The following is a 25,000-nucleotide window of genomic DNA, read 5'->3' on the forward strand; positions in this document are numbered from 1 at the left end:
CACAACCACAATAACTGTCCATGGTGCTGACGCAACGCAATGCGTAATAGACGCGCGTGTGAACTAATTTATCTCTCATTAATGGGATTGATGTTCTCCAGAAGTGTCGCTTAAAGTTTCAATCCTTTCTTTATTTTTTGCTAGGGTGGCTCAGTCCTACAGACTCAGTGCCTCTAAGTTCTATTTTATACTTTTTTTTTATTAGGCTGCAAAAACTTTCTTTCACCGAAGTGTGGCGCATGCGTAAAACAGGCAGGCGTGTTTGGCGGCGGCTGCATACCCTGTGCTCTTGCCCATTTTAGTCTCTGTCTCTATCTCTCTCTCCTGCTCTGTCCATCCCTCTGTGTGTGTGTGTGTGTGTGTGTATGTCTCTCTCTCTCTCTCTCTCTCTCTCTCTCTCTCTCTCTCTCTCTCTCTCTCTCTCTCTCTCTCTCTCTCTCTCTCTCTTTCTCGCTCTCTCTCTCTCCCTCCCTCTACGTCTTTCAGCCCTGGAATGTGTGCCTCATATTCTGCAGTCCTCCCCGCTCTCCCGAGGAGCTCGACTACACTTTCATACGTCGGTTGGCGGTTTTTATTTACTTGGGTTTTTCTCGCTTGATTACATTGCTTTCTTTTTTTACTTTACCGAAGCGGTAAGTAGGCATATGTATACTTACTTCTTACATTTATTTTTATGTTAGTTGTAAACAGCCAGATATAGCCCTGCTACGAGGAATCCCACCGTTAGGACGGCCCTGCACCGCTTCAGCGTGTCCCAATGCTTCAGTTCATTGTGTGCAGGCTAGACTTACTTGTTTTAGTTAACACTATCATGGCCTTCTCCAATATGTAGCTACTAGATTTAGAATTTTTTAGATTAAAAGGGCAACAATCAACTCGTTTACCATCACGTTAAAGGCCTAAACCCAGCAAGGTATCGGCAAACGAGTCACAAATAAACCCCCAATATTAAGAACTACAACAGCAACAGAAAATAGTTTGACGGCTTTGGTTAGGGAAAAAGGTGGAACGGTGAACTCAACTTGGTCCGATAATGTTTCGCTCAGTGAAGGTGATACCGGCCAAGGATGTCGTCTTCCACCGAGATGACCACCAGGCTGTTCTTCTCCACGATGGCTCCTCTCCACGCGTCCTCTCCAGGAGGAGTCGTGGGTCTAGCCATGGAGCACAACACCACCTCGTGCACGGAGTGGGAGGGGACCCACCATCTGCTCTTCCACCTGGGAAACCTGTCCCTGCTCATGGCCCTGGTCATCCCCACGACCCTGTCTTTGCACATGACCCTGCTGCGCATGTTGCTGATGACAGGTTTGGCTTGCAGCGCCATCTACAGCGCATGCCTGATTTCTCTCACATGGATCAAAGGGTAGCTGGTATCAGCTTTGGGGGGGTACTATGGAGAGCTAAATTTACCCGACCTATCCAAGTGTCCTTGGCACCCAATACGTTGACCATAGCTCCCTAGATTGTGAATGGCTGTGAAAGCCTTTTAAGGTCCTCGACCATTAGTTTGATACCAAACAATGTACAGACTATAGGAATAAATGCATTCGACCAAAGTAATAGTACATAAAAAAAATAGTAAATAGTAAAAAAAAAGTGTTTACCACACAATAGGCCTACTAGTGTTTGATTCTCTTTCCTTTTTCTTTCTCTCCATTTCATCACGGCAGGATGCTCTTTCTTCATTGCCTGGGCGACGCTCTACAGGTGCAACCTTGACGTGATGGTGTGGAATGTGGTCTTCCTGCTGGTCAACTTCATGCACTTCTTCTTCCTGCTCTACAAACGCAGGCCGGTGAGTTCTGCCCAAAAGAGTTTGATCAGGCTCGTGTTCAGTCCTGTAACATGGCGGGTTTTCCTCCTGGATCCCTATATGGGCGATACAGAGGATTATGCTTGTCATGTGTCTCAGGTAAGCATGACAACACGTCCTCCTGGGCTACGGCTGTTCTCTGCTTTAATAAGGATGCAGGTTGTTAAGACCGATGTGGGTGGCACTGGGGGAGTTCTGTGTGTAAAGGGCATCCAAAGACTTGACAGAATGAGACCACAACATTTACAATGAGGCAGGAGGCTTGCCGTGTACTATGTGTACTATTCCTCACATACACAAACACGCACACGCACACACAAACACACACACATATATATACACATCTACACACACACACACACACACACACACACACACACACACACACACAAACAAATGCAAGCATGCACTTACGAACACATAGACATTCACACATACAAATGCCACAAGTAACACAAATAACACCCAACCATGTGTGACATTGGCAACAGCCTGTATTATAAAAGTACTGCTCTTGTGGACTTACAGATCAAGATTGACAGGGAGTTGAAGTCTGTATACAAGCGGATGTTTGAGCCGCTCCACGTGCGAGAGGCTCTGTTCCAGAGGCTCACCGGCCAGTTCTGCACCATCCAGACCCTGAAGAAGGGCCAGGTGTACGCGGCCGAAGATAAGACCTCAGTGGACGAGCGGCTCAGCATTCTGCTCAAAGGAAAGTATGTAGTATGTTTCAACTCTCAAGCTGTGGTTGTTACATGGTTGTTTTACTTCTAATTCTTCTTGGGACAACATGCTGGGTTTGGTGGAATAAAGGTTTGCATCAATGCACCCTTCAGTTACTTTTTAACACAGACATCCTACCTCATAGACTATCATCGTCCAATTGGACTCATGGTGACATGACCCTAGTTGACATGTGGTTGTTTACTTCTCCCATGTTATGCAATAGGATGAAGGTCTCCTACCGTGGACATTTCCTCCACAACATCTACACCAACGCCTTTATCGACTCGCCAGAATTCAGGTCAACCGAGATGCACAGAGGAGAGAAGTTTCAGGTAAATCCCAGTGTCTTATGAGTATTCCCCGTATGATAGTACATGCAGCTGTACCAACTGAGGGATCTTCAAACAGACATGGTTGATTCTTGATCGATTGACAGGTGACCATCACAGCAGAGGAGAACTGCAAGTTCCTGTGCTGGACCCGCGAGAGGCTCACCTACTTCCTGGATTCTGACACGTTCCTGAATGAGGTGTTCCGGTACCTCATCGGGAAGGACATCACAAACAAGCTGTACTCTCTCAACGACCCCACCCTAAGCGACAAGGTGGGGGGAACTCTTTGTCTCCTTTACAGCTTGTTTATTTAGTTAAATAACATTTCAATTTGAACCGAATGAGACAAAAGAGAGATTCTTCATATTTTCCAGTTTTGCATCTGGGAAATATTGTTATATAATCAGCACAGCTGTTATTTTATTTCAATGAATCAATACTGATTGTTTATTTATGTTGATGCTGCTGCTGCTGCTGATGATGCTGATGCTGATCACGTTGTCGATGTTGATGTGGATGTCAATGTTGATGTTGATGTTGATGCTGATGCTGCTAATGCGGCTGCTGCTGCTGATGATGACGTTGATGCTGGTGTATGCTCCTCAGGAGGTGAAGAAGATGGACCGCCAGCCCAGCCTTTGCTCCCAAATGTCTATGATGCAGATGAGGAACAGCATGGGTAGCACCAGCGACACGGACGACGTTCTCAACCAGATCTTAGGGGGCAGCTCCGCCGGCTCATCGCTCCGTAAGTGTTCCCTGCATCACCACGCATTGGGCCACAACTACTGCCTGGCTGTGCAAGTCAATGTTCACCATTTTAAGTCAAAGTCAAATTCTGGTCAAGTGTTCTTGACTTATGAATCAGTAAATCGTTGACTTCAATTAAACATCGTTTTTTTTTTGTTTGAATGTGTAAATATGGTCTTAAGTATTGCCATTAGCTGATTAGAATATGGCATTGTCAATTTCTAAGCAGGGCATTTTCCATCAACCTAAATCGTTTGTCACCTTATCCAAAAGATATGTTAAATAAAGGCATAGTTGCAATGTTTAACAGCAGTATTTTATTTTGTGTGATCTTCAAATGGTACCCCATTGAGATGTCTCCTAAACCATATTTTACATATGTTGTATGTTGTAAGAACATGTTAATTATAACAGTCACCAGTTCTCCTTACAACAGCTCGGCATTGTTTCACACCACTGCACATGGTATACAGGTTCATTGATTAAAAAAAGGACAGGGAAAGATGTAACTGCCTTCATGTTAAATGAAGGCTACATTGTTAATGATCCCTTTCCAAATGGATGGATGTTTTGGTGTCAATTCTGACCCCAATTCCATGTAAAGGGAATTGATTCTTACTCGATTCAGATTCCAAATGAAATCACAACAAAATAATTCTGGTAAATTGTATCCCTCCATCGTCTTTGAAATGGAAAATGGATCAGACCAAAAATGATCCAAACAGATTGGTATAGATTTGCGCTTTAAATCAAAATGAATAATTCACACACTCACATATTTCGGTTCCTTGGTTTCTTCAATTCACAATCTGAGTCATTGACCTGAAGAGGTCAAAAGAGCCATCTCTATTTCCACACCTCTCTGCTGTTACAACCTCATTTCGCTATGTAATCAAGACATTATATAGCCCCCACTTCTCCTTCACCTCTGTACATATTAACCACCGGAAATGGGACATGTGTGCCTGTCCTTAGATTATGTTATCCATGTCGCCTGTGACTGCAACAACATGCAAGCCAGTCCGTTCCCGACATGAAAATGTTAGCCTGCATATACCAGAAGGAAATGCATCTATCGATATAGGCAGGAAAAACACCTTCTGTTTTTGTTAGTTTTTCTAAGAAAAACCTCCAATGTCTGAGTTTTTGTTTTCTGTGTGTGAGTAGGTACATATAATATGCATATGCAAATGCATAAAAACATAAAAACATGATACCTTTTTTTACCCCTTTTTCACTTTGCTGTTGTTTTCTTTTGTTAGCTTCACCTTCTCGTCTGCTAGTGTATAACAACTTTCTAGTAGGTCAAAGGGGAGAAGTTGATCATGTGCTGTTCATGCATTCATGTTCATAACTGCCTTGTCGGTTTGGTTTAATGGGTAAAGGTTGGTTTGTTTGTGACCTCTGACGACCTTCCACGTGCATCTTGGTGGAATCCCTGCGCTCGTACGTGCACTGAGCGCGTCACCAGCGACGTGGTCTCTGCATCTGAACCGGGCCACTCATCTGTCCCACTGTGTCTTCCCTTGTAGAGAAATCCCCAGCCTCCAAGAGCTCGTCCATGATGAAGCCTATCGAGGAAGGCATGGAAGATGACGTCTTTGAGGAATGCAATCCACCGGACTCGCAACACAGCCCCTCAAGACACGTAGAGGAGGTGTAGTCGTAAATCGACAAAAATGTTGTACGTCCAATGAGACAAGGGCAGAAAAACATGAGGAACTAATGAGTGTTGTCCCATAGGGTTGTTAAAACAATCAAACTGTGATCCGTCTGAAACCTCTAGTCCTTTAATATATATGAGAGCCCAATTAGGAACACAACGAAAGACATATGTTTGTGTAGCAGATATCCCACTATGAATACTGATGTGTTGAAGTGTGTCCGAGCACAGTGTTCACTCCGAGCATACAATGTATTTATTCTGACTTTGCACTTTGTGATTTAGCAATAGTTTTTATTATGTGTTGACTTGAGAAACAATCAACTGTACTTTACCGTGTGTATCTTTTAAAATAATAGTTATTGTGTTAAAAAAAATTCTATGTACATTTTGAAGTTAAATAGTTAGAGAAAAGCGAAAGACAATAAACAAAACCAAGCTGAAAAGCGATGCGGTTGCCAGTATCTGGGATCTGCAGTGTCCCCTTGTGGTTATATTTGTCAGATATTTCACGGTTTTCATTTTGAGTTCTGGTAAATTCACTTTATTTATTTCCGACGTGGGGGAACATGCTTTTATTAGTTCGAGGCAAAAACACAAACACATCAATCTTCATATAAATCTTTATTTTCATATACGACACAGTAAAATACCTTCTACCAACGAAATAAAAATGAAGAACTACATACTGGAGACAACTACACTACCCAAAAGGCGTAGCGAACTATGCACCCGAACGTCATTAAAACAGGAAAATTAGAAGAGTACTCTCCAGCAGGATGGAAAAGAATGTGTGGCAGGGGAATTACTGTAAATCAGTGTAGATGGGAGTAGGGATCAGCAATTTTCATCTCGATGGACGACAGAAGCGGTGGTGGTTAGTGCGGGTCATTAAACAGTGTCGAGACTCTGTTTCCCCGTTCATTCCCGTGTATTGGACACATATAATGGAACGAGCGATGGAGCAGCTAAATGTACAGTTGAGTCGGCTGACGCGCTCCCTCCGCAGAGCCAGGACTGTCGAACTCCCTGAAGGTACCGATAATAACACCAAGTTAATTAACTAGTCTTCCAGAACCTCGTTCCCAGGCGTCCTCATCTCACGGTGGAACGCCTGGAACGGGATGTTCCTAAATAGCGTTATTGGCATGAGAGAGGGCGGGACATTGAGTTGCATGAGTCTGGCGGCCAGAGCGAGAGAGGAGGGGTGTGATAATTTTTTCTGTTCGATTTTTGGGATATTTCCTGAGCAGAAACCCCTCGTTTTTATTATTCCCTATGTCTTCGTTGTTGTTCTTGTCATCTTATTTATATTCTCTCTCCGAGGACTGTTAACTGCCACAGCTCATTCGTAGGAACGAGGAAGTAAGAGACCGGAAATTGTCTTCTGGTAGACCGGGTTAACTCTATAATTCACGATCTTCTCTCAGCCTCGTTCTGTCAAAATAACTACCGTAGGTTAACTATCACAGTGGGTAAACAACGTGGGTTAATATAATGGCATTCGAATTACCACAAGCTGCGGTCGGATGTCTAGCTGGAACATATTTCAAAACAACAACCACACGCCCCGAGTCCAACTTTGAGAAGTGCAGTTGAAAACCATTGTAATAACTATGTGATGTTGGCAACGACTTTGTAGCACTGCTAAAGCACCACACCCAAATGCCCTGCTCACACGTTGGCATATGTAGGCATGTCAGATCCCATAACACCGGTACAGCTCTTATACCTTGAAACTTATGATTGTTGTTCTGCCTTTACAGACAATGAGACTGCAGTCTATACACTTATGCCCATGGTGATGGCTGACCAGCACAGGTAGGATAGCCACAACAACAAAAAACAACAACTGTTGTCTCAGTGTCGCAACAGAATCACCACCACAGCAAGAACATGTAACATACTAACCTAGATGTTTAACCAAAATGTTCATAACTAAGTGGGCTGATAATAGGCACTAATGTCCTCCCTCCCCCCTCCCCTACCCTCTAAACCAAAGGTCAGTATCAGAGTTGCTGCTGAACTCCAAGTTTGACGTGAACTATGCCTTTGGGCGTGTGAAGAGAAGTCTGCTACACATTGCTGCTAAGTAAGGCTCTCATCTTATTGGATAACATTGTACACTAACTGTTTATCTAGGAGTTTGTATTTCCTTTGTGAACAGAGACGGAGATACTGTATATTGACCAAGTGGGATAGTAGTCATCATAAATTCTTCTGCGTTTAGACAATCAGTGCTGCATTCTGTCTATTTATAGCTGTGGGTCAGTGGAGTGTCTTATTCTGTTGCTGAAGAGGGGAGCCAACCCTAACTACCAGGACATTTCTGGCTGTACTCCTCTTCACCTGGCTGCCAGGAATGGGTAGGAACCAGTGTCCTTTCATAACAAACACAAACAGTTAACGGATCATTTCAGAGTGACTCCAGTTTCGGCTACAATCAAAAAAACGATGGATATTATATTTCTCTTGAAAGGAACTTTGTAGGTGCAGCTTTTGGCAAAGTCGTTGACCATTTATTTGTTCTCATCCACGAGCTCGCTTTGTCTATGATGACATTGTGTGTTGTGATTCTTCGGAAACTGGGAATCTCTTTAAAATGAATAGTGTCTTTCATGAAGATCCTTACCTTCTGTATTGTGTTGTTATACAGTATGAACAGCACCACGAAGTCGAGCAATTTATACCTCTAGTCTAGTAGTGTATTATGTCGTTTCAGTAATCTTGTGTTTCGTACTGTATCAAATTGTAATATTTCTGTCTTAACCCTAACCCTAATGCAGCACTTAACAAGCTAATATGTCTGTATTTTTTGGTCGATTCCTGTTGTCGTGATGATCGACTGATCGCTTTTGCATATTCTCATGAATAGATGAGTTATAACTTTTGATCTAACAAGCAGTGACTCAGCTGACTCAGCTGGTCATTTTGTAATGCTCTCCCTCTTCCGGTCCCTACAGACAGAAGAAGTGCATGGGCAGACTGCTGGAGTACAACGCAGACGTCAACATCTGCAACAATGAGGGGCTGACGGCTGTAAGTAAAACCTGAAACCTTAGGCTGATGGCAGAGAATGACTTAGTCATAGTTAAAGGTTTTGAGGGAGATCTCCGAATCTCTGAGGCAGTCGTTCTATTAACAGAAGGTTTGAAAGAGATTGAGATGAAACTGTTGTTTCAAAACCTTAGAAGCATGACCCCAGGTCGCCTGCTGCATCTACCTCACCACCTAATTCAGTTTAGGGTACCGGAGACTTGGTGTTGCATATGAATGAATGCTCAGACCGGCTGCTCTTGGGTTACATCCCAGCACCTTTAACATTCAACGGATATTGCCAGCCTTGCTATAATACAAGTTAGAGAGTCCCTGAACCCAGAAGAATAGGTATTAATCCAAAGATTCCTCGAAAAGCAAATGGATGACAGCATCAAATTTAACAAGTGATTTCCACTTAAAAGCTCTCAATCCAGTCAAACAGTCTCTTTTCTTAGTTTGAATCAACCCCTTAAACAAAATGTTTTCCCTCCAAACATTATCATCTACCAAGCCCAAACATTTCCATTCTCCTTTTGAAACCTTCCCCAACCTCCTGGTTTCCTTCTTAAAGGGATGGCGGTCTAAAGGTTATACACTTGCGGAATTGTTCCCACCCCACCATCATATCTGTTTCCCTCCACCTCCTTCGGCCGTAGATCCACTGGCTGGCGGTGAACGGCCGCACTGAGCTGCTCCATGACCTTGTGCAGCATGTGACCAACGTGGACGTGGAGGACGCCATGGGACAGACGGCCCTCCACGTGGCCTGCCAGAACGGACACAAGACGGTGAGGGCTGTGTGTCCGCTGCCGCTAAACAACCCGATAGAAACACAGTCAATACCAGCGTAGTATACCTAGAGGTGTCACGATAGCCCATTGTCAGGTTGACGATATGCACTTTCGGAATATATGCAAGGCTATTGCTTGATTACAGAAATATTCATTGACAGGGGCTCTTTTTAATTTTAGAAAGCGGATAGTTTAAGTGTTTAGCCTGACATCAATTTTTGCCTGTTCAGTGCCTAGATTATGTTACATCTTTTCTTGACATTGCGTCCAAATAGTTCAAACAGACGATACTTGAAATCCTGATTTCCAAATGGATTTTGCGACAAGCCTGAACATGAATTTCGGCATATCGTACATATGGAGGGAAAAGAAGGCTTTTGTTTCAGAATTGAGAAAATGTTGGTACCGTGCCTTGGTTTGTGTTTATTATATTCTCTGTCTTCTCTCATAAACACACACACACACACACACACACACACACACAAACACACACACACACACACACACACACACACACACACACACACACACACACACACACACACACACACAAACACCACGCACAACGCCACACCACACCACACCACACCACAACACACCACACCACAACTTACACACCATACGACACCACACCACACACACACCCCTTTATGTTCCTCTATCAGACAGTGCTGTGTCTGCTGGACAGCGGTGCTGACATCAATCGACCCAACGTCTCCGGGGCAACGCCACTCTACTTTGCTTGCAGGTGATCCCATGACCCCCCCCATGACCACCACCAACACCAGCACAGTGATCTGTTTGAGTACTGCGATGCTGCCTATTTCTGTTACCTCACCCGGGGGCACTGTGTGATGGCACCTCAAGGAGTGTGTGGCAGTGATTCAAGTTGGGAATGGCCGGTCCACCTCTTGACCCTGCCCCCCTTGGTCGTTTTTGCTTCCAGCCACGGCCAGCGGGACACGGCCCAGATCCTCCTCTCTAGAGCCGCCAAGTACCTCCCGGACAGCAACGGGGTCACGCCACTGGACCTCTGCGTGCAGGTGGGGATCACGTCCGTCGCCCGCCTCGTGCACACGCATGCATGCTCATATGCATAGTGACACACACAAACACACACACTGTTTATGGATATTTGCTTGTAGTTTTTACTGCTGTCTTATTATGTTATATCATATAAGCCTGGGATCGACAACCTTATCCACTACACTATTATCCTATCATACACAAGCACAGACACACACACACACACACACACACACACACACACACACAATCGTCTAACGTTCTTTTTCAGTCTTGTCTCCTGTTTATAGCCTCTTCTAAAACCATTTATTGTGTGTCTCTGGGTGTATGTACGTGTATGTACGTGTGTGTCTGTGTGTATGTCTGTGTTATTGCGTGTGTGCCTCTGGGTTTGTTGCAGCTAAAAACATCCAGATTTTCCTTTCATTGAACTCGATCCCTCCATCTTTCTGTGTGTGTGTGTGTGTGTGGGTGGGTGTGTGTGTGTGTGTGTGTGTGTGTGTCTGTGTGTGTGTGTGTGTGTGTGAGTCCAGGGTGGCTACGGGGAGACATGCGAGATCCTAATCCAGCACCACAACAGACTGTTCCAGACCCTCATCCAGATGACCCAAAACGATGACCTCAAGGAAAGCATGGTGGCTAAACATTTTTTATATATCCATCGTATATATATATTTTTAATATATTTTTATGTATCATAATAAAAATAATGATGCAATGGTGGTGACCACAAAGAGACTGATGGACATATATAATCCACACGCTATGGTTTGTCTCCTGCTTGTTCATGAGATAAGGCTCTGTAATGTGTTTGTCTCCTGCTGGTTCACGAGATAGGCCTCTGGGGTTGTTGCGGCCAGAACGTCCCTATCTCCTTTGATATAACTCGATCCATTTTTATTAGTGGGCTTTTCTCTGTCACAAAGAAGATCAAAACAGGCCCACATAGACATGGGGAGAAGTTCAACAACAGGAGAACAGGGAGGAAAGCAGGCAAACAGGCCTGATGACTTCCGACTTTTATTGAGAGATTATAAAACATTTTGGGGTACAACCATAAGGAATGCCTGATGGCCCAGGGCCATTACAAAGTAAAGTTTGGACAGTAAAACTTCATGTGCTTGTGCCTCTCATTGGCACGCGCCAATGACATGATGGTTAATTGATAATTATAACTTTGATTGAGGGCCAGTACAAATTGTCTTGGGGCCAGCATTTTTCAGATCCACTGGACCTACCCCAAAACTAATTAACCCTGCCGTTATGTTTGTGTGTGTGTGTGTGTGTGTGTGTGTGTGTCTGTGTCTGTGTCTGTGTGTGTTAATGCAGCTAAGGCAGGTCCTGGAGCATGTTTCCCAGCAGAGTGACAGCCAGTACCAAAGAACCCTGACAAGTCTGGCCGAGGTGGCCACCACAAATGGACACAAGCTCCTCAGGTGAGCTAGTGGCTCCAAGACCGTCAGGTGAAATAGTGACTGCAACACTTTCTTGTGAACTAGTGACCACAACACCGTCTCGGGAACTAGTGACCACAACGCCGTCTCGGGAACAAGTGACCACAACACCGTCAGGTGAACGTGTAGCCACACCAACAAACCAATGTATGATGCAATAGATCATTGGGTCTTTTTTTTTCTTTCTAAAGTCCTACCACCATGAAAGAATGAGGAAAGGAAAGAATGAATGGAAACCTTTCACAGCTTGATTCTGGTCTCAAAATGCAGGACAATTTTAGTCTCTATCTATACATTATATACAACCTTGTGTCTATATACTGTGTGTCTATACACTGTATAACCAGTGTCTACACGTGTGTCGGTACTATGTATAGCAGTGAATTTAATTTAATTTAATCGTTTAGTCATCGAGAGCACGTTGCCATAAAAAGTCTCTTTTGCAAGAGTGACCTGGTGTATCTTTTACACTCCTCTCCCTACACCCTACACTCTCCTTAAGATCTATGGCGTCCAACCTCTGCATACCTGCATACACTCCATACTGTCTGCACACTCTGCGCTCTCTATATCACGTGTACTACAGGGGATGCTAACAGCATATCCTGTTTCTTCCCTGCCCCACCAGTCTCTCCAGCAGCTTTGAGGCGCAGATGAAGAGCCTGCTGCGCATCATTCGCATCTTCTGCCACGTGTTCCGCCTGGGTCCGTCGTCCCCCGGCAACGGCAACGACATGGGCTACAACGGCAACAAGACCCCCCGCAGCCAAGTGTTCAAGGTCAGCAGTTCAGAGCCTTTCATGCTGTAGACGAGGCAGAAGAAGGGGAACGCTTACTGTTGAAGACAGGGGGAGAACATGATGATATGGCTGGGGGCCCAGCCAGGACAGTGGAGACTGTGTTAATTGTCCCCTGCTATAAATAGAAGTTGGACACGGGAGAAAGGGTGAAAGTCATGGGGTGGGAACTCATAAGTCATCTAGTATAACGTGTTGTTTGCTGTAGTTTTATTGTTTTTTGCATACGTTAAATTCGGGATGTTTACCTTCCAACAAATGCATTTGATTAAGTGAAGCGATTGAAGGCAATTACTAATTAATACTTAAGACATGCTTGGGGTAACCATGTTCCTAGACAGGACTACACTAAGCTCAACTGTATCTGTTTAACTAACAACAACAATAATAACAATAACAACAACAACAACAAATAAGAACTCATTCCATCCATTGGCGATGCAGATGCGTATAAAACAGGAACAGGAAGAGTGGGCTCGGAGCCAGCAGGCTTCCTGGAGAGATTTTGATCCCCTAGAAGTGAGTCTTATAGATATTAGCATCATTTTGGAAAGGGGTTGATCATAATATTTTGTGTCAAAGTGTCAAATATGCTAACATGTCTGGGTCTGTGGCTTGGGGATGCTGATTGGGATGGTGATGGGGGGACGGGGGGGAGGGAGTATCGAAGTTCAAAACTATTTCAATTTATCAACTCCCGACAGAGTTAGGCTATTAAAATCTCATCTCACAGTGAAGAGAGTACAATCACTCAGGCCGATACGATTTGCTTGATGAAAATACTATTTGAGAATGATTGCCACTGTCAACGGCGATGAGATGTGTGTGTGTGGGGGGGGATGTCTCTGCGGGGGTGTGATTGTGATTGTGCGATTGCTTGATTTGCATGAATAGTCATAGCCGGTGAGCTGGCGTCTCTGCTTCTGCGCAGCTCAAGTGGCAAGTTGTTCTCTTCAATTACATCCCGTTCATCAGGCTCTTGCCCTATTTCTTTTGTCCTCCCGTTGTCTCCCCACTGTCTTCCCTCTTTTGTCTCTCTCTCTTTACCTCTTTACCTCTCTCGCTCTCTCTCTACCTCTCTCTCTCTCTCTCTCTACCTCTCTTCTACCTTTCTCTCTCTCTCTCTCTCTCTACCTCTCTTACCTCTCTCTACCTCTCTCTCTCTACCTCTTTACCTCTCTCTCTCTACCTCTCTCCCTGTGTGACTCTGTACCAGCCGATGGAGCTGCTGTGGCACTCCCTTGACGAGTGGCTGGTGTTGATCTCCTCCGAGCTGGACCGCAACGGGAGGAACCCGTCCTCGGCCTCCTCGCCCAGCAGCGAGATCGCCTCGCTCCTCCTCAAGCAGCGCGAGGCCAGCGACGGCGCCGCCTCGACCACCGCGGCGTCATCCCCCGCGGACGCCGACGTCAACGTCAACGGCGACGCCGCGGACCCGCCGGTCGTCATGGAGACCACGGAGGCGTACGGCGACGGGGAGGATGTGATCTCCATGACTTCGAACCGCCTCAGCGCCGTCATCCAGGCGTTCTACATGAGCTGCTCCTGTCAGATGCCGCCGGGGTGAGCGTCCAGTGATTGGCTGGGGAGGGGGTGGGCGTGGCTAACAGGAGGCCAGCACGTGACTCCAGGTGCTATGCCAAGAGTCGGTGGTGACTGATACAGCCTTGGTGCTTAGCGTCCACGGTTTGATGCATCGAACCTCTGGATGCATCGGTAAAAGCGGCCAATTTGACGCAGGTGGATCTGAATGGTGGTTTCGCAGCGTATCCACTAAGTATCAGTGTGTTTTCCATGAGGTCACAGGCATGAGAACCGTGTTCAAGCTTTGAACATTCATTCAGGAGACCAGTGTGCTATAGTCCCCAGCGAGCCAATGTGTACATATAGAGTCTGTCCCCATAGCAACGAGTGTTCACACATGGTTCATACCCTGTATGAGGGCCCTGTAGACCATACAACAGACCCTTTTCCTCTATCCTGAGAAATGTCAACATGAGGGGAATAGTGTGTGACTTGAGCTCAGTCTAGTGAAACATTATGACTCTTGTGTATTCCTCATAACGGCCATGTTTGGGGGAGGGGGAAAATAAATGTTAATTAATTTGATTAAACCTGAAAACTCTTGAGGATCCCCGGCTGTGAGCAGGGAGAGAGGGAGAGGGAGGAGGGGCCAATCTTCTCTCATGTCATCAGCTTCTGCCTGCAAATAGCTTCCATTCTACACACACACACCCAGCCACGTACACACATACACATCAATGTTTATTTCATTATTCATTTGTTTATTTGACAAAGCACAAAGGATTGTTCCAGGTTTAAACACGTAACCAAGACACCCTGCATGCAGAGGTTCTAGCCAAGGCTCATTTGCCTTCTCCCTGGTTTTGCCTTTCTACTAAGTAAATTTAAAAGGGTCCGTGGTGTTATCAATCCAATGAAGAATAAGATCAGTTGCGCAATAGCACAGATGGTGTTATAATAGGGCTGGAGTCATAACTCCCTCCATAGCTCCATCCTATAATAAGCCCCAGCGAACAATTGCGCATAAATAAATAAATGTTGAGCTTGAAGATGAACACAAAGTGAACCATCTCAAGAGGCATGGCACAGGAAGGTTTCCATATTATTGCCAAAAATCAATTTTCCCCTAACATTTCGTATTCGCCTTGTCGCTATTCACAGTGGTGCGTACGTCGGTTGCCATAAGTAACGGGCTCATCCCCATCTGTCCTCCCTTTTTTAGCGACAGCTGCGCCCGCCAAAAACATGTGTTGGTTCTTCCGGAGACGCCCACCTCTGACTGTCTCCCCCCCCCCCCCCCCCCCCCGTGTTCTCCCCCCCCCTGCAGAATGACTTCGCCGCGCTTCATTGAGTTTGTGTGCAAGCATGACGAGGTGCTCAAGTGCTTCGTGACCCGGTGAGTCGATATAAGCCTCTGTTTGTCGGATGTCCTCCTACTCACTGTTCCTCTCTCTTTTGATTCTCGTTCTCTCACTCTCTCACTGTATCACTCTGTCTCTCTCTCGCTCTCCCTGTCTCTGTCTATGTCGCTCTCTCTATGACTCTGCAGCGTTCTCTTATCTTAGTTTTTTTCTGTTTATCTGGTTGTCTGACACACTCTGCTGCCTCTTGACCACACACACACATGCACACGCATACACCCACACAAGCACACGCGCACGCACACAAACACACGCTTTCTCATGTGTTATCTCATCAATTGTCTCCCTTTTCTCTCTCTCACCCAATATCCATCCCTCTCCCACACCCACCCCATCGATCCATCTCCTTCTCTCAGGAATCCAAAGATCATCTTTAACCACTTCCACTTCCTGCTGGAGTGTCCCGAGTTGATGTCCCGTTTCATGTTCATCATCAAAGGCCAGGTGAGCCGTGCTGAATGACTCTTGTATTAAATCTGGGCTTTCTGGTCACACGCCGGTGAGTCCTAGTAGCCTAGGGCAAACAGGACAGGTCTCAGTTTGTCCGTTATCAGATTCGTCACTAAGCCAAGTTCGGATCCAATACTTTTGGTGAGACAAAGATTTTTGCAAGAATCGCAAGATAAAGTTCTGAAACTGAGATTTGTGATATGAAGCCATTTTTGGCTGCTGCGGGGCCGAGACATGCTGGAGACAGGATGGAGGCAGGGTGCTTACCTTCCCTAACACCGGGAGTTGGATGTTGGCCATGCACTGGCTCATTCAAAAACAAAACACAAAATGAAACGCATGAAATGTTTTTCAAATTCCAAGGAGAGAGAATAATGAATGATAACGCTGAACTTTTACGCTTTTAACTAACTAACAATGCACTGATATTTTGAATGTTTGAATTCTCAATTTTTTTTATTACGACGGTATTTTACTTTGGGTATGCCACAAACCAGTTACTGAATTGTCACTGTTGTGGTTCATGATCCAGCATGTTTAAATTGCCCAGGGGGGTGTAAGTCGATACGTTCTAAAACAACACCCTGCCATTTTAAACGTCCTCATGACAACTAAAAATTTAGCCAATGTTCCATTTTTCGCCAATGAAAAATATGAAGATTTTATACATATTTTGTAAACTCATACTATATTTGACTCATGAACGAGCAGCACAGCCTTTCATTTTAAACTATTTTGGATCATTTCCATTTATATTGATTATATTCATGTATATTCTCCCAAGGTAATTGTTATTTTTATTTGGGGTATTGGTTCAAACTGTCCAATTCCAAACTTTTCCATACGGTCCATTGGAGGTGTCGTTCACTCACCGCGTGGAGGAACCTCATTCAATGTCGACATCTCTGAAACCTCACATGGCAACAACGCAAAAATTCCCCTATACTTCCTCTAACCTCTGCAAAAAGCTATTGATCAACCATAATCCTTAATAATAGAAATATCCTTATTAAAATGCAGTCCTAGATTTGACTGTTATTTATATCCGACTCCCCCCCCCCCCCCCACCCACACGCACACACAAACACACCTCTCCCCCATAGCTCCCACCTCCCTTATCTTTCCCTGTCTGTCTCCGAGGACGAGGTAGAAAGTGACTTTGAAACGCTACAGTCTCCTTGCCGCCGTTTAACGATGTCATAACCGCGGCGATAACTTGTCCTAAACCCCGTTTTTTACACAACTCCATAAATTTTAACAGGCCTCTGTCGGACGCACGGACTTCTGCTCTGTGTCCATATTTGAGCGAGGCTCGTTACCCACACTCTTTTACTGCTCGCCTGGGAGTTAGCAGGTTGGTGGGGGGGGGGGGACTAATTAGAGACCCAAACCTCCTGAATTGGATTTAATCTTCTTGCTTCTTTGCTCGGCTCCCGAGGGAGTTGGAGCGGGAAAAACGAATGGAAAAAAAAACACGACTGAGTTTCCGACACATTCTGTCAGTCTAGCTGTCTCTCTCTCTGTCTCTGTCTCTCTCTCTGTCTCTGTCTGTGTGTGCACCACTTACAGAACAAAGGCATATATTATGCAAATAGGCACCAGCGTCAAGGCCTAACAGGCAGAGTGTTTTAGCAGTACCGGCTCTTGGAGGCGTCTCCGGCATCGCCGTGTGTGTGTGTGTGTGTGTGTGTGTGTGTGTGTGTGTGTGTGTGTGTGTGTGTGTGTGTGTGTGTGTGTGTGTGTGTGTGTGTGTGTGTGTGTGTGTGTGTGGAGGATGTAATTAGCTTTTGCAAAGAGTAGCTCAGTGGCTCGTGGGTCAGATTCTTCTCCCTCTCTCAGCCCTTTAAGGAGCGCTGCGAGTGGTTCTATGAGCACCTGCTGGCGGGACGGCCAGACAACGAGATGGTCCACCGGCCTGTTAACGAGAACGACATCCTGCTGATACACAGAGGTAGGCCGGGCACACACACACACACACACACACACACACACCTGCACGCACGCAGACACATGCACGCACACATAAGCACGCGCGCAAGCACACACAGATGCACGGAAACAGACACCCTCACACCCGTCGCTATCCAGCAGATCTTTTCAACACATCAAAATGGACGCATCACGAATAACCCCCACTTCCTCGCCCACAGACTCTGTGTTCCGCAGCAGCTGTGAAATGGTGTCCAAGTCCACCAACGAGAAGCTCAAGCAAGGCATCGCCGTCCGCTTCCACGGCGAGGAGGGCATGGTGAGTTTGAGGGGGGAGAACCCCGCCACTCTCTGCATGGCCGACCACGTGGTTGGACACAAAACCAACACTAAACCATCACACTGGCTCGCTCTGTTGATCATAAATGGGGAGTAGACTGCATTGTTATCCTGGAATATGTTAACCCTGCCCAAATATTGTCTTTCCTCTACTGTGTGGGGAAGACACAATGATTTCATCATCTTTATTCCAGTCTGGGTTTATTGCTGACGCTTCAGAAGTGCGGTCTGTTGTCTCTGTTTGTCTCTATGACGGCGCTTATTTAATTGATTTTGGTTCCCGTTTTGAAGGCAGAGCCATAATTCAGCTAGAGATGAGATAAACACCAGCTCAGACAGTACAAAGGCCACTTATTTAGCCATTAGATCACAAGTGTATGTTATCCCCATTTGTTTGCCTCCATCAATAAGCTGTGTTGCGAGGATCATATTTATGCAGTTCTAAGTGTTCTGTGCTGCTCTAAACTCCCAGACTGGGTTCTTCAGGTGACAAGCCTTCAGCCAGCCGGGGGGTCAGGGTCTCTGACCTAGTTCTTGTGGTCCTAAGATCAGGGTCTCTGACCTGGTTCTTGTGGTCCTAAGGTCAGGGTCTCTGACCTGGTTCTTGTCGTTCTAGGGTCAGGGTCTCTGACCTGGTTCTTGTCATTCTAGGGTCAGGGTCTGACCTGGTTCTTGTCGTTCTAGGGTCAGGGTCTGACCTGGTTCTTGTCGTTCTAGGGTCAGGGTCTGACCTGGTTCTTGTCATTCTAGGGTCAGGGTCTCTGACATGGTTCTTGTGTTCTAGGGTCAGGGTCTCTGACCTGGTTCTGTTTGTTTTAGGGTCAGGGTCTGACCTGGTTCTTGTCGTTCTAGGGTCAGGGTCTCGGACCTGTTTTTTGTCGTTCTAGGGTCAGGGTCTGACCTGGTTCTTTTGTTCTAGGGTCAGGGTCTCTGACCTGGTTCTTTTTGTTCTAGGGTCAGGGTCTGACCTGGTTCTTTTTGTTCTAGGGTCAGGGTCTGACCTGGTTCTTGTCGTTCTAGGGTCGGGGTCTCTGACCTGGTTCTTGTCGTTCTAGGGTCAGAGTCTCTGACCTGGTTCTTGTCGTTCTAGGGTCAGGGTCTGACCTGGTTCTTGTCGTTTTAGGGTCAGGGTCTCTGACCTGGTTCTTTTTGTTCTAGGGTCAGGGTCTCTGACCTGGTTCTTTTTGTTCTAGGGTCAGGGTCTCTGACCTGGTTCTTTTTGTTCTAGGGTCAGGGTCTCTGACCTGGTTCTTGTCGTTCTAGGGTCAGGGTCTCTGACCTGGTTCTTGTCGTTCCAGGGTCAGGGTCTCTGACCTGGTTCTTGTCGTTCCAGGGTCAGGGCGTGGTGCGGGAGTGGTTCGACGTCCTGTCCAATGAGATCATCAACCCAGACTACGGGCTCTTCACCCAGTCGGCTGACGGTACGTTTGGGCGGCGAGGGGCGGCCCTAGTCTCCTGTATACCTACGCACTTTGTCCCGAGTACCCGCCTGTTTGTGTGGGTGTCATGGTGATCCTGTGTGTGTGTGTGTGTGTGTGTGTGTGTGTGGGCCCGCCAGGTACCACGTTTCAACCCAACAGTAACTCGTCGGTGAACCCGGACCACCTGAACTACTTCTGCTTCGCGGGGCAGGTCCTGGGCCTAGCACTGTACCACCGGCAGCTGGTGAACATCTACTTCACGCGCTCCTTCTACAAGCACATACTGGGTATGAATCACACCAGGAGAACAACCCTACTCTGGTGGATTAGCGTCACTAGCCCGACCTTCATGGTCGTTTTCCCTGGACATCATCACGGATGGGTCACGTCATGCATGTGGCATTTATCTCAATATCCTTAGTGACATTTCCATTCTGCATTTCCATTTCTACACAAATTGGGGGGTTGATTACATTAAAACATTTTGCTAATTTAAAATGTAAATTTGATTAAAATTGTACTTATTTTATTTAAATGTGAATTCTTAGTGATTACACCCACGATTACCATCTGTGATTGAATAAAATAGATATTATAATATTCTATCTATAATTTTTTCGGGTGAATTTCACTTGACTGTGTGTGGGTCTGTTCAGGCTCTATCAGCGGGTCTGCCATATGATAACTTTACTTATACAGTTTATGGTTTACATTTTAACCCAAATATCAAAACGTCTCTATTCAGGCATCCCGGTCAACTACCAGGACGTGGCCTCCATCGACCCGGAGTATGCCAAGAACCTGCAGTGGATCCTGGACAACGACATCAGCGACCTGGGCCTGGAGCTCAGCTTCTCGGTTGAGACGGACGTGTTCGGAGCCATGGCGGAGGTGCCGCTGAAGCCCGGCGGCACCGGGATTCTGGTCACCCAGGACAACAAGGTGCGCCGTCCCATCAGATGAGAGATGACCGTTCAAGATCATTTTTCTGTTGCTGGAATTGAAAAACTTGACTTAATATGTGCAACGTAGTGCAAATGTGTTTGTTATTGTCTTGATTAACGTTTATAATATCAACATCTTCATTCAGTGGTTTCTTAAGCCTGTGTAGCGAGAACACTGCACAGAGGAAGCCCTACCACAGATCTCCATAAGATGGCAATGTAATACAAGCTAGAGGACAGCTCATCTAAATCGTGAACAGTGGCAAAACGGGATTATTGCTGTCCCTCGGTCGAGTGCTGTCCCTCGGTCTCTGTCTTGTCTCCCTCTCTGTCTCTCTCTCTCTCTCTCTCTCTCTCTCTCTCTCTCTCTCTCTCTCTCTCTCTCTCTCTCTCTGTTTTAATCTCACTTGCCCATTTTGTCTCTCTCACTCTCGCTCTCACGCTCTCTCTCTCTCACGCTCTCTCTCTCATGCTCTCTCTCTCACACTCTCTCTGTCTCTCTGTCTCTCTCTCTCTCTCTCTGTTTTAATCTCACTTGCACATTTTGTCTCGCTCGCTCTCTCTGTCTCTCTCTCTGTCACTCTCTCTGTCTCTCTGTCTCTCTCTCTCTCTCTCTCTCTCTCTTTCTCTCTCACACTCTGTCTCTTTCTCTCTCTGTCTCTGTCTCTCTCTCTGTATCTCTCTCTGTCTCTCTCTCTCTGTCTCTCTCTCTGTCTCTCTGTCTGTCACTCTCTCTGTCTCTCTGTGTCTCTCTCGCTCTCTCTCTCTCTCTGTCTCTCTCTCTGTCACTCTCTCTCTCTGTCACTCTCTCTGTCTCTCTCTCTGTCTGGGACCGCAGGCCGAGTATGTCCAGCTGGTGACGGAGCTGAGGATGACACGCGCCATCCAGCCCCAGATAAACGCCTTCCTGCAGGGGTTCCACACCTACATCCCCCCCTCGCTCATCCAGCTCTTTGACGAATACGAACTGGTAAGCCCTAGGACCCGGGGCGTCCTGCGGGGGATGACCGCCCTCCGACGGGGACTGATTCGCTGATTGATTGGCCGTGTCTGGCTTAAAGGATGCCACCTGGTTGTCTGGAGTCACCTTGAAGCGTCACCCCTGCTCCGGCTTTGAGAGATTAGATTTCTTTCTCGTCCTGCCTGTGTCTGCAGAATCCGTGTTCCTTTTCCTCAATCATGTGGCGGATCAATAGGTCACCGCGATGGTTATCCCTGGTCCGCTTCTATCTACCCTTGATCGGCCGCTCCTCTAACACACCTGTAACGGGTCTTTCGCTCTGAGCAGAATCACCTGAATCGTCTTTGTCGATCGGACACTTTCTGTCTTTGTCGATCGGACACTTTCTGTCTTTGTCGATCGGACACTTTCACAGCTGAATCACTGGCATCTTATGTTGCGGATAATACTTTAAGAATCCCCCTTATGTATTATTTTGTTACACACTCGAAGAGGAACCCAGTGCCACACCAACCAAAGGCTTGTTGGTTCTGAGCTTTCGTCGTGCCCCCCCCCCCCCCCCCCCAACCCTGTCCCTCTAGGAGCTGCTGCTGTCTGGGCTGCCTGAGATCGACGTGCAGGACTGGAAGAAGAACACAGAGTACACCAGTGGCTACGATCTGCAGGAGCCCGCGGTGCAGGTGTGTGTCTTCAAGGGAGCCCCCCCCCAGGAGGTGGGGGGCCCAAGGGACAGGCCCTAGGGGGGGTTGGGGTAGATTGGGGTCGGGGTGTATTACCCCGGGGCTCCACTGAAAACATCGTGAAAATCCTTGTCTCTGGTGGCGCTGCGGCATGCGGTGGTGGATGCTTCTCCCCCACCCCACAGACTAGAGCTGTGTTGTGTCTCCCCCCTCCCCAGTGGTTCTGGAACGTGGTGGAGAACCTGACGCAGGAGGACCGGGTTTTGCTGCTGCAGTTTGTCACGGGCAGGTTGGTGTCACTTCGTTTGAACGGCGTTTACCCTGTGGCTACGGGTCTAAAGGCGGCTGATATTGGCCCTTGAAGTCGTTGGTCCTTAAAGTTGACCTTTGCTGATGACCCGTGGTGCTATCTCACTAGATAGCTGTCGAGTTAACTAACTAGCTCTCTGGCTAACTCTGGTGTGTGGGATCATCCTTCCCAGCTCCAGGGTGCCTCACGGCGGGTTTGCCTACCTCATGGGTGGGAGTGGCTTGCAGAAGTTCACCATCGCTGCCGTGCCGTTCACCTCCCACTTGCTGCCTACCTCTAGCACATGGTAAGGAGCACACACAGCCTCTCTCTCTCCGTCTCTCTGTCTCTTTGTCTCTGTGTGTCTCTCTCTCTCTCTCCATCTGTCTCTTTGTCTCTGTCTTTCTCTGTCTCTAATCATTTCTCTCTGTGTCTCTGGCTTTCTCTCTAGCTCTCTCTGTCTCTCTTTCTCGCTCTCTGTGTCTTTTCCTTGGTTCTCTCTCTCTCTTTCCTGTCTCCCTATTCAATTTCCTCTCATCTTCTGCAGCGATTTAAGCACGGATATACATACCAATACACCTGCACGCTCGCCCTGCGATAAGCACACAGTGACAAAAGGTTTCGAGGAGAGAAACCAAACGCATGATTCTCCCAGGGGAGCTTCACGATGACATTAAATAACGGCATTACATAGCACATCACACATCACAAGTCGGCAGAGCAGGGGGGGAAGACGAGATTAAATCGGGGGCCAAGGGAAACAATTGCGTGCAGAGCCTCTAGAGGGCAGTGTGGGGCCTCTGAGCAGCGCCTCTGGGGCCGACTGGGCTGGGGGCGTTCATGTTCACTAAATGATTAGATGCAGGCGGAGAGAAGCTTGGTCGGGGGAGGTGGCCTCCACCGGGGGAGAATGAGCGACAGGTCATTATTATCACCACAGGTTTTTTTCCGAGTTGTAGCCATTGGGGGCGGGCGGTGGGAGAAGAAAATAAATATAAATACATTGCGTGAAAAAATAATAATCGTCGTATTACGTAGGCTGGATATTACCCATAATAATGTGGCCATCAAACTGACATCTGCCCCCTCAGTGTGCTGACCGTTTCCCTCTCCCCTTCCCCCTCTCTTTCCCTCCTCCACCACCTCCACCCCCTCCACCACCACCACCACCACCACCTCCGACGGATGCTGTGATCACGCAGCATCAATATGCTGAAGCTCCCAGAGTACCCCAGCCAGGAGGTGCTGAAGGATCGCCTGCTGGTGGCGTGTCACTGTGGGAGCTACGGCTACACCATGGCGTGACTCCCCTATTCCACCCCCCCCCCCCCAAACCCTCCCCCCTTGCTGCCTCACCCACCCACAGGGGGAGTCCAGGGGGCCTACACGCCGCAGGAGAGGCATTTCAGACGAACGCACCTTCACCACCCACCCCTCCCTTCCTTCCTCCCTCCCTCCCTCCCTCCCTCCCTCGCCCCCTCCCTAGTTCTCCCGCACCACGTCCCCATGCCTCTTGTCCCTGATGAGGGATCACTCTGGCTGGGGAGCAGCGTGGACTGAGCAGGGGGAGGAGGTGGGCGAGGAGGAGGAGAACTTCTTCCAAGGTAGAGATGAAGAGCTATGGCAGATGGACCTAAAAGGCTCATCACCTCTCCCCCCCCCCCCACACACACACACACACGCACACATGACAACCCCCAACACCCCCCCGTACTAATTAGCATCCCTTCAACCAATCAGCCATCTTCTTCTGAGATCTTTTTGGAGCCACTCTCAGCTTCACCTTAAGACAATGTGCATTGCTGTATGCGTGTATGAAATTGTATCAACACTTTTTTTGGCCTTTGCTATTTTGATGGTACTTTGTGTAGGAGAGGCAAAGATACCTTTTAGGTATGTGTGTGTCACAGCCTGCTGTAAGAAAGGCCCCTGAGCAGAGGAACAAACGTTGGTTGTGGTTCGCCCTGTGTCGACTGCCTTGCTCTGTATTGCTGTATTCGTTTTGTTTTATCACATCCCATTTGAGTTGATTGACTCTCTTGTTGTATCAGTGCCACCTCTGTGTCCATGGCCTTGGACTGAAACAGTGTTTCACATTTCTAAGTACACCTTTCTGCGCTGGAGAATTTCCCAGGACCCTGACTATGGCCTGCAGTGCCAAAAAAGTTTAAAAAGAGACTGCTTTTTTTTATCTGTTGCAGTTTGCAGTTCATATGTGTTTTGATCTGCTGAAAGTTATTCAATTTTTACAGAAGGGGACCGCTTTAATATCGTTATGAATGTATTGCTGCAAAATATCACATTGACCATCTTTTTTTTTAAACGTTGTAAATATTATTTTCAATTTCTGTTTGTTAACCAACAGTTATGGTTATTATGAAAAAGGGACCTTGATGTTTATGCAAAAAATTGCTTAATATACACAAAATATATATATTATATATATATATATATATAATATCAACGAGGGTTTTACCATAAACGCCATATGATGTGTTTTAAGATTTGATTCAATAAACCTGTTTTCTGAGCTCTGGAGTTCATCAGCAGCGTTTCCCCGGTGTTGGTGTGAGAAGGAGAGTCACACCACCACTGTTACGTGTGAAAGACGCTACTGGGGATGTGTGAAAACACACACACACACACAC

General features: G+C 46.9%; 2 protein-coding genes across 3 annotated transcripts; both read left to right on the plus strand.

Moving 5' to 3' along the window:
• Positions 1 to 1,067: 1,067 nt before the first annotated feature.
• On the plus strand, positions 1,068 to 5,494 carry popdc1 (popeye domain cAMP effector 1; the record flags this gene model as incomplete). Its single annotated transcript, XM_079736152.1, has 7 exons — positions 1,068 to 1,308; positions 1,674 to 1,798; positions 2,345 to 2,532; positions 2,766 to 2,874; positions 2,979 to 3,146; positions 3,481 to 3,622; positions 5,157 to 5,494. The coding sequence occupies 7 exons, from the start codon at positions 1,068 to 1,070 to the stop codon at positions 5,285 to 5,287; spliced, it is 1,104 nt and encodes a 367-aa protein (XP_079592278.1). The 3' UTR covers positions 5,288 to 5,494.
• Positions 5,495 to 6,055: 561 nt separating this feature from the next.
• On the plus strand, positions 6,056 to 24,885 carry hace1 (HECT domain and ankyrin repeat containing E3 ubiquitin protein ligase 1). 2 transcript variants are annotated; one of them, XM_079734544.1, is made up of 25 exons: positions 6,056 to 6,322; positions 7,054 to 7,108; positions 7,290 to 7,379; positions 7,549 to 7,653; positions 8,251 to 8,326; positions 8,983 to 9,114; positions 9,783 to 9,865; positions 10,064 to 10,160; positions 10,677 to 10,778; positions 11,473 to 11,579; positions 12,226 to 12,376; positions 12,839 to 12,913; positions 13,611 to 13,957; positions 15,246 to 15,314; positions 15,696 to 15,783; positions 17,629 to 17,740; positions 17,940 to 18,037; positions 19,391 to 19,478; positions 19,616 to 19,765; positions 20,224 to 20,420; positions 21,261 to 21,392; positions 21,965 to 22,063; positions 22,282 to 22,352; positions 22,546 to 22,659; positions 23,555 to 24,885. In XM_079734544.1, exons 1-25 carry the CDS (start codon positions 6,112 to 6,114, stop codon positions 23,655 to 23,657), a joined length of 2,952 nt encoding a protein of 983 aa, XP_079590670.1. In that variant the 5' UTR covers positions 6,056 to 6,111; the 3' UTR covers positions 23,658 to 24,885. The 2 variants fall into 2 exon arrangements, with proteins under 2 accessions (XP_079590670.1, XP_079590671.1); XM_079734545.1 differs by lacking the exon at positions 12,839 to 12,913.
• Positions 24,886 to 25,000: the final 115 nt, after the last annotated feature.

This window comes from Pollachius pollachius, assembly GCF_949987615.1.
Source record: "Pollachius pollachius genome assembly, chromosome: 1".
Lineage (NCBI taxonomy): Eukaryota > Metazoa > Chordata > Actinopteri > Gadiformes > Gadidae > Pollachius > Pollachius pollachius.

Excerpts from the sequence above, each read along its gene's own strand:
- hace1 (XM_079734544.1), top strand. The coding sequence starts at position 6,112 with ATGGGAGTAGGGATCAGCAATTTTCATCTCGATGGACGACAGAAGCGG. Across the intron at positions 12,914-13,610 it reads GAGATTTTGATCCCCTAGAA|CCGATGGAGCTGCTGTGGCA; the intron begins GTGAGTCTTATA and ends ACTCTGTACCAG. Across the intron at positions 19,766-20,223 it reads CTTCTACAAGCACATACTGG|GCATCCCGGTCAACTACCAG; the intron begins GTATGAATCACA and ends GTCTCTATTCAG.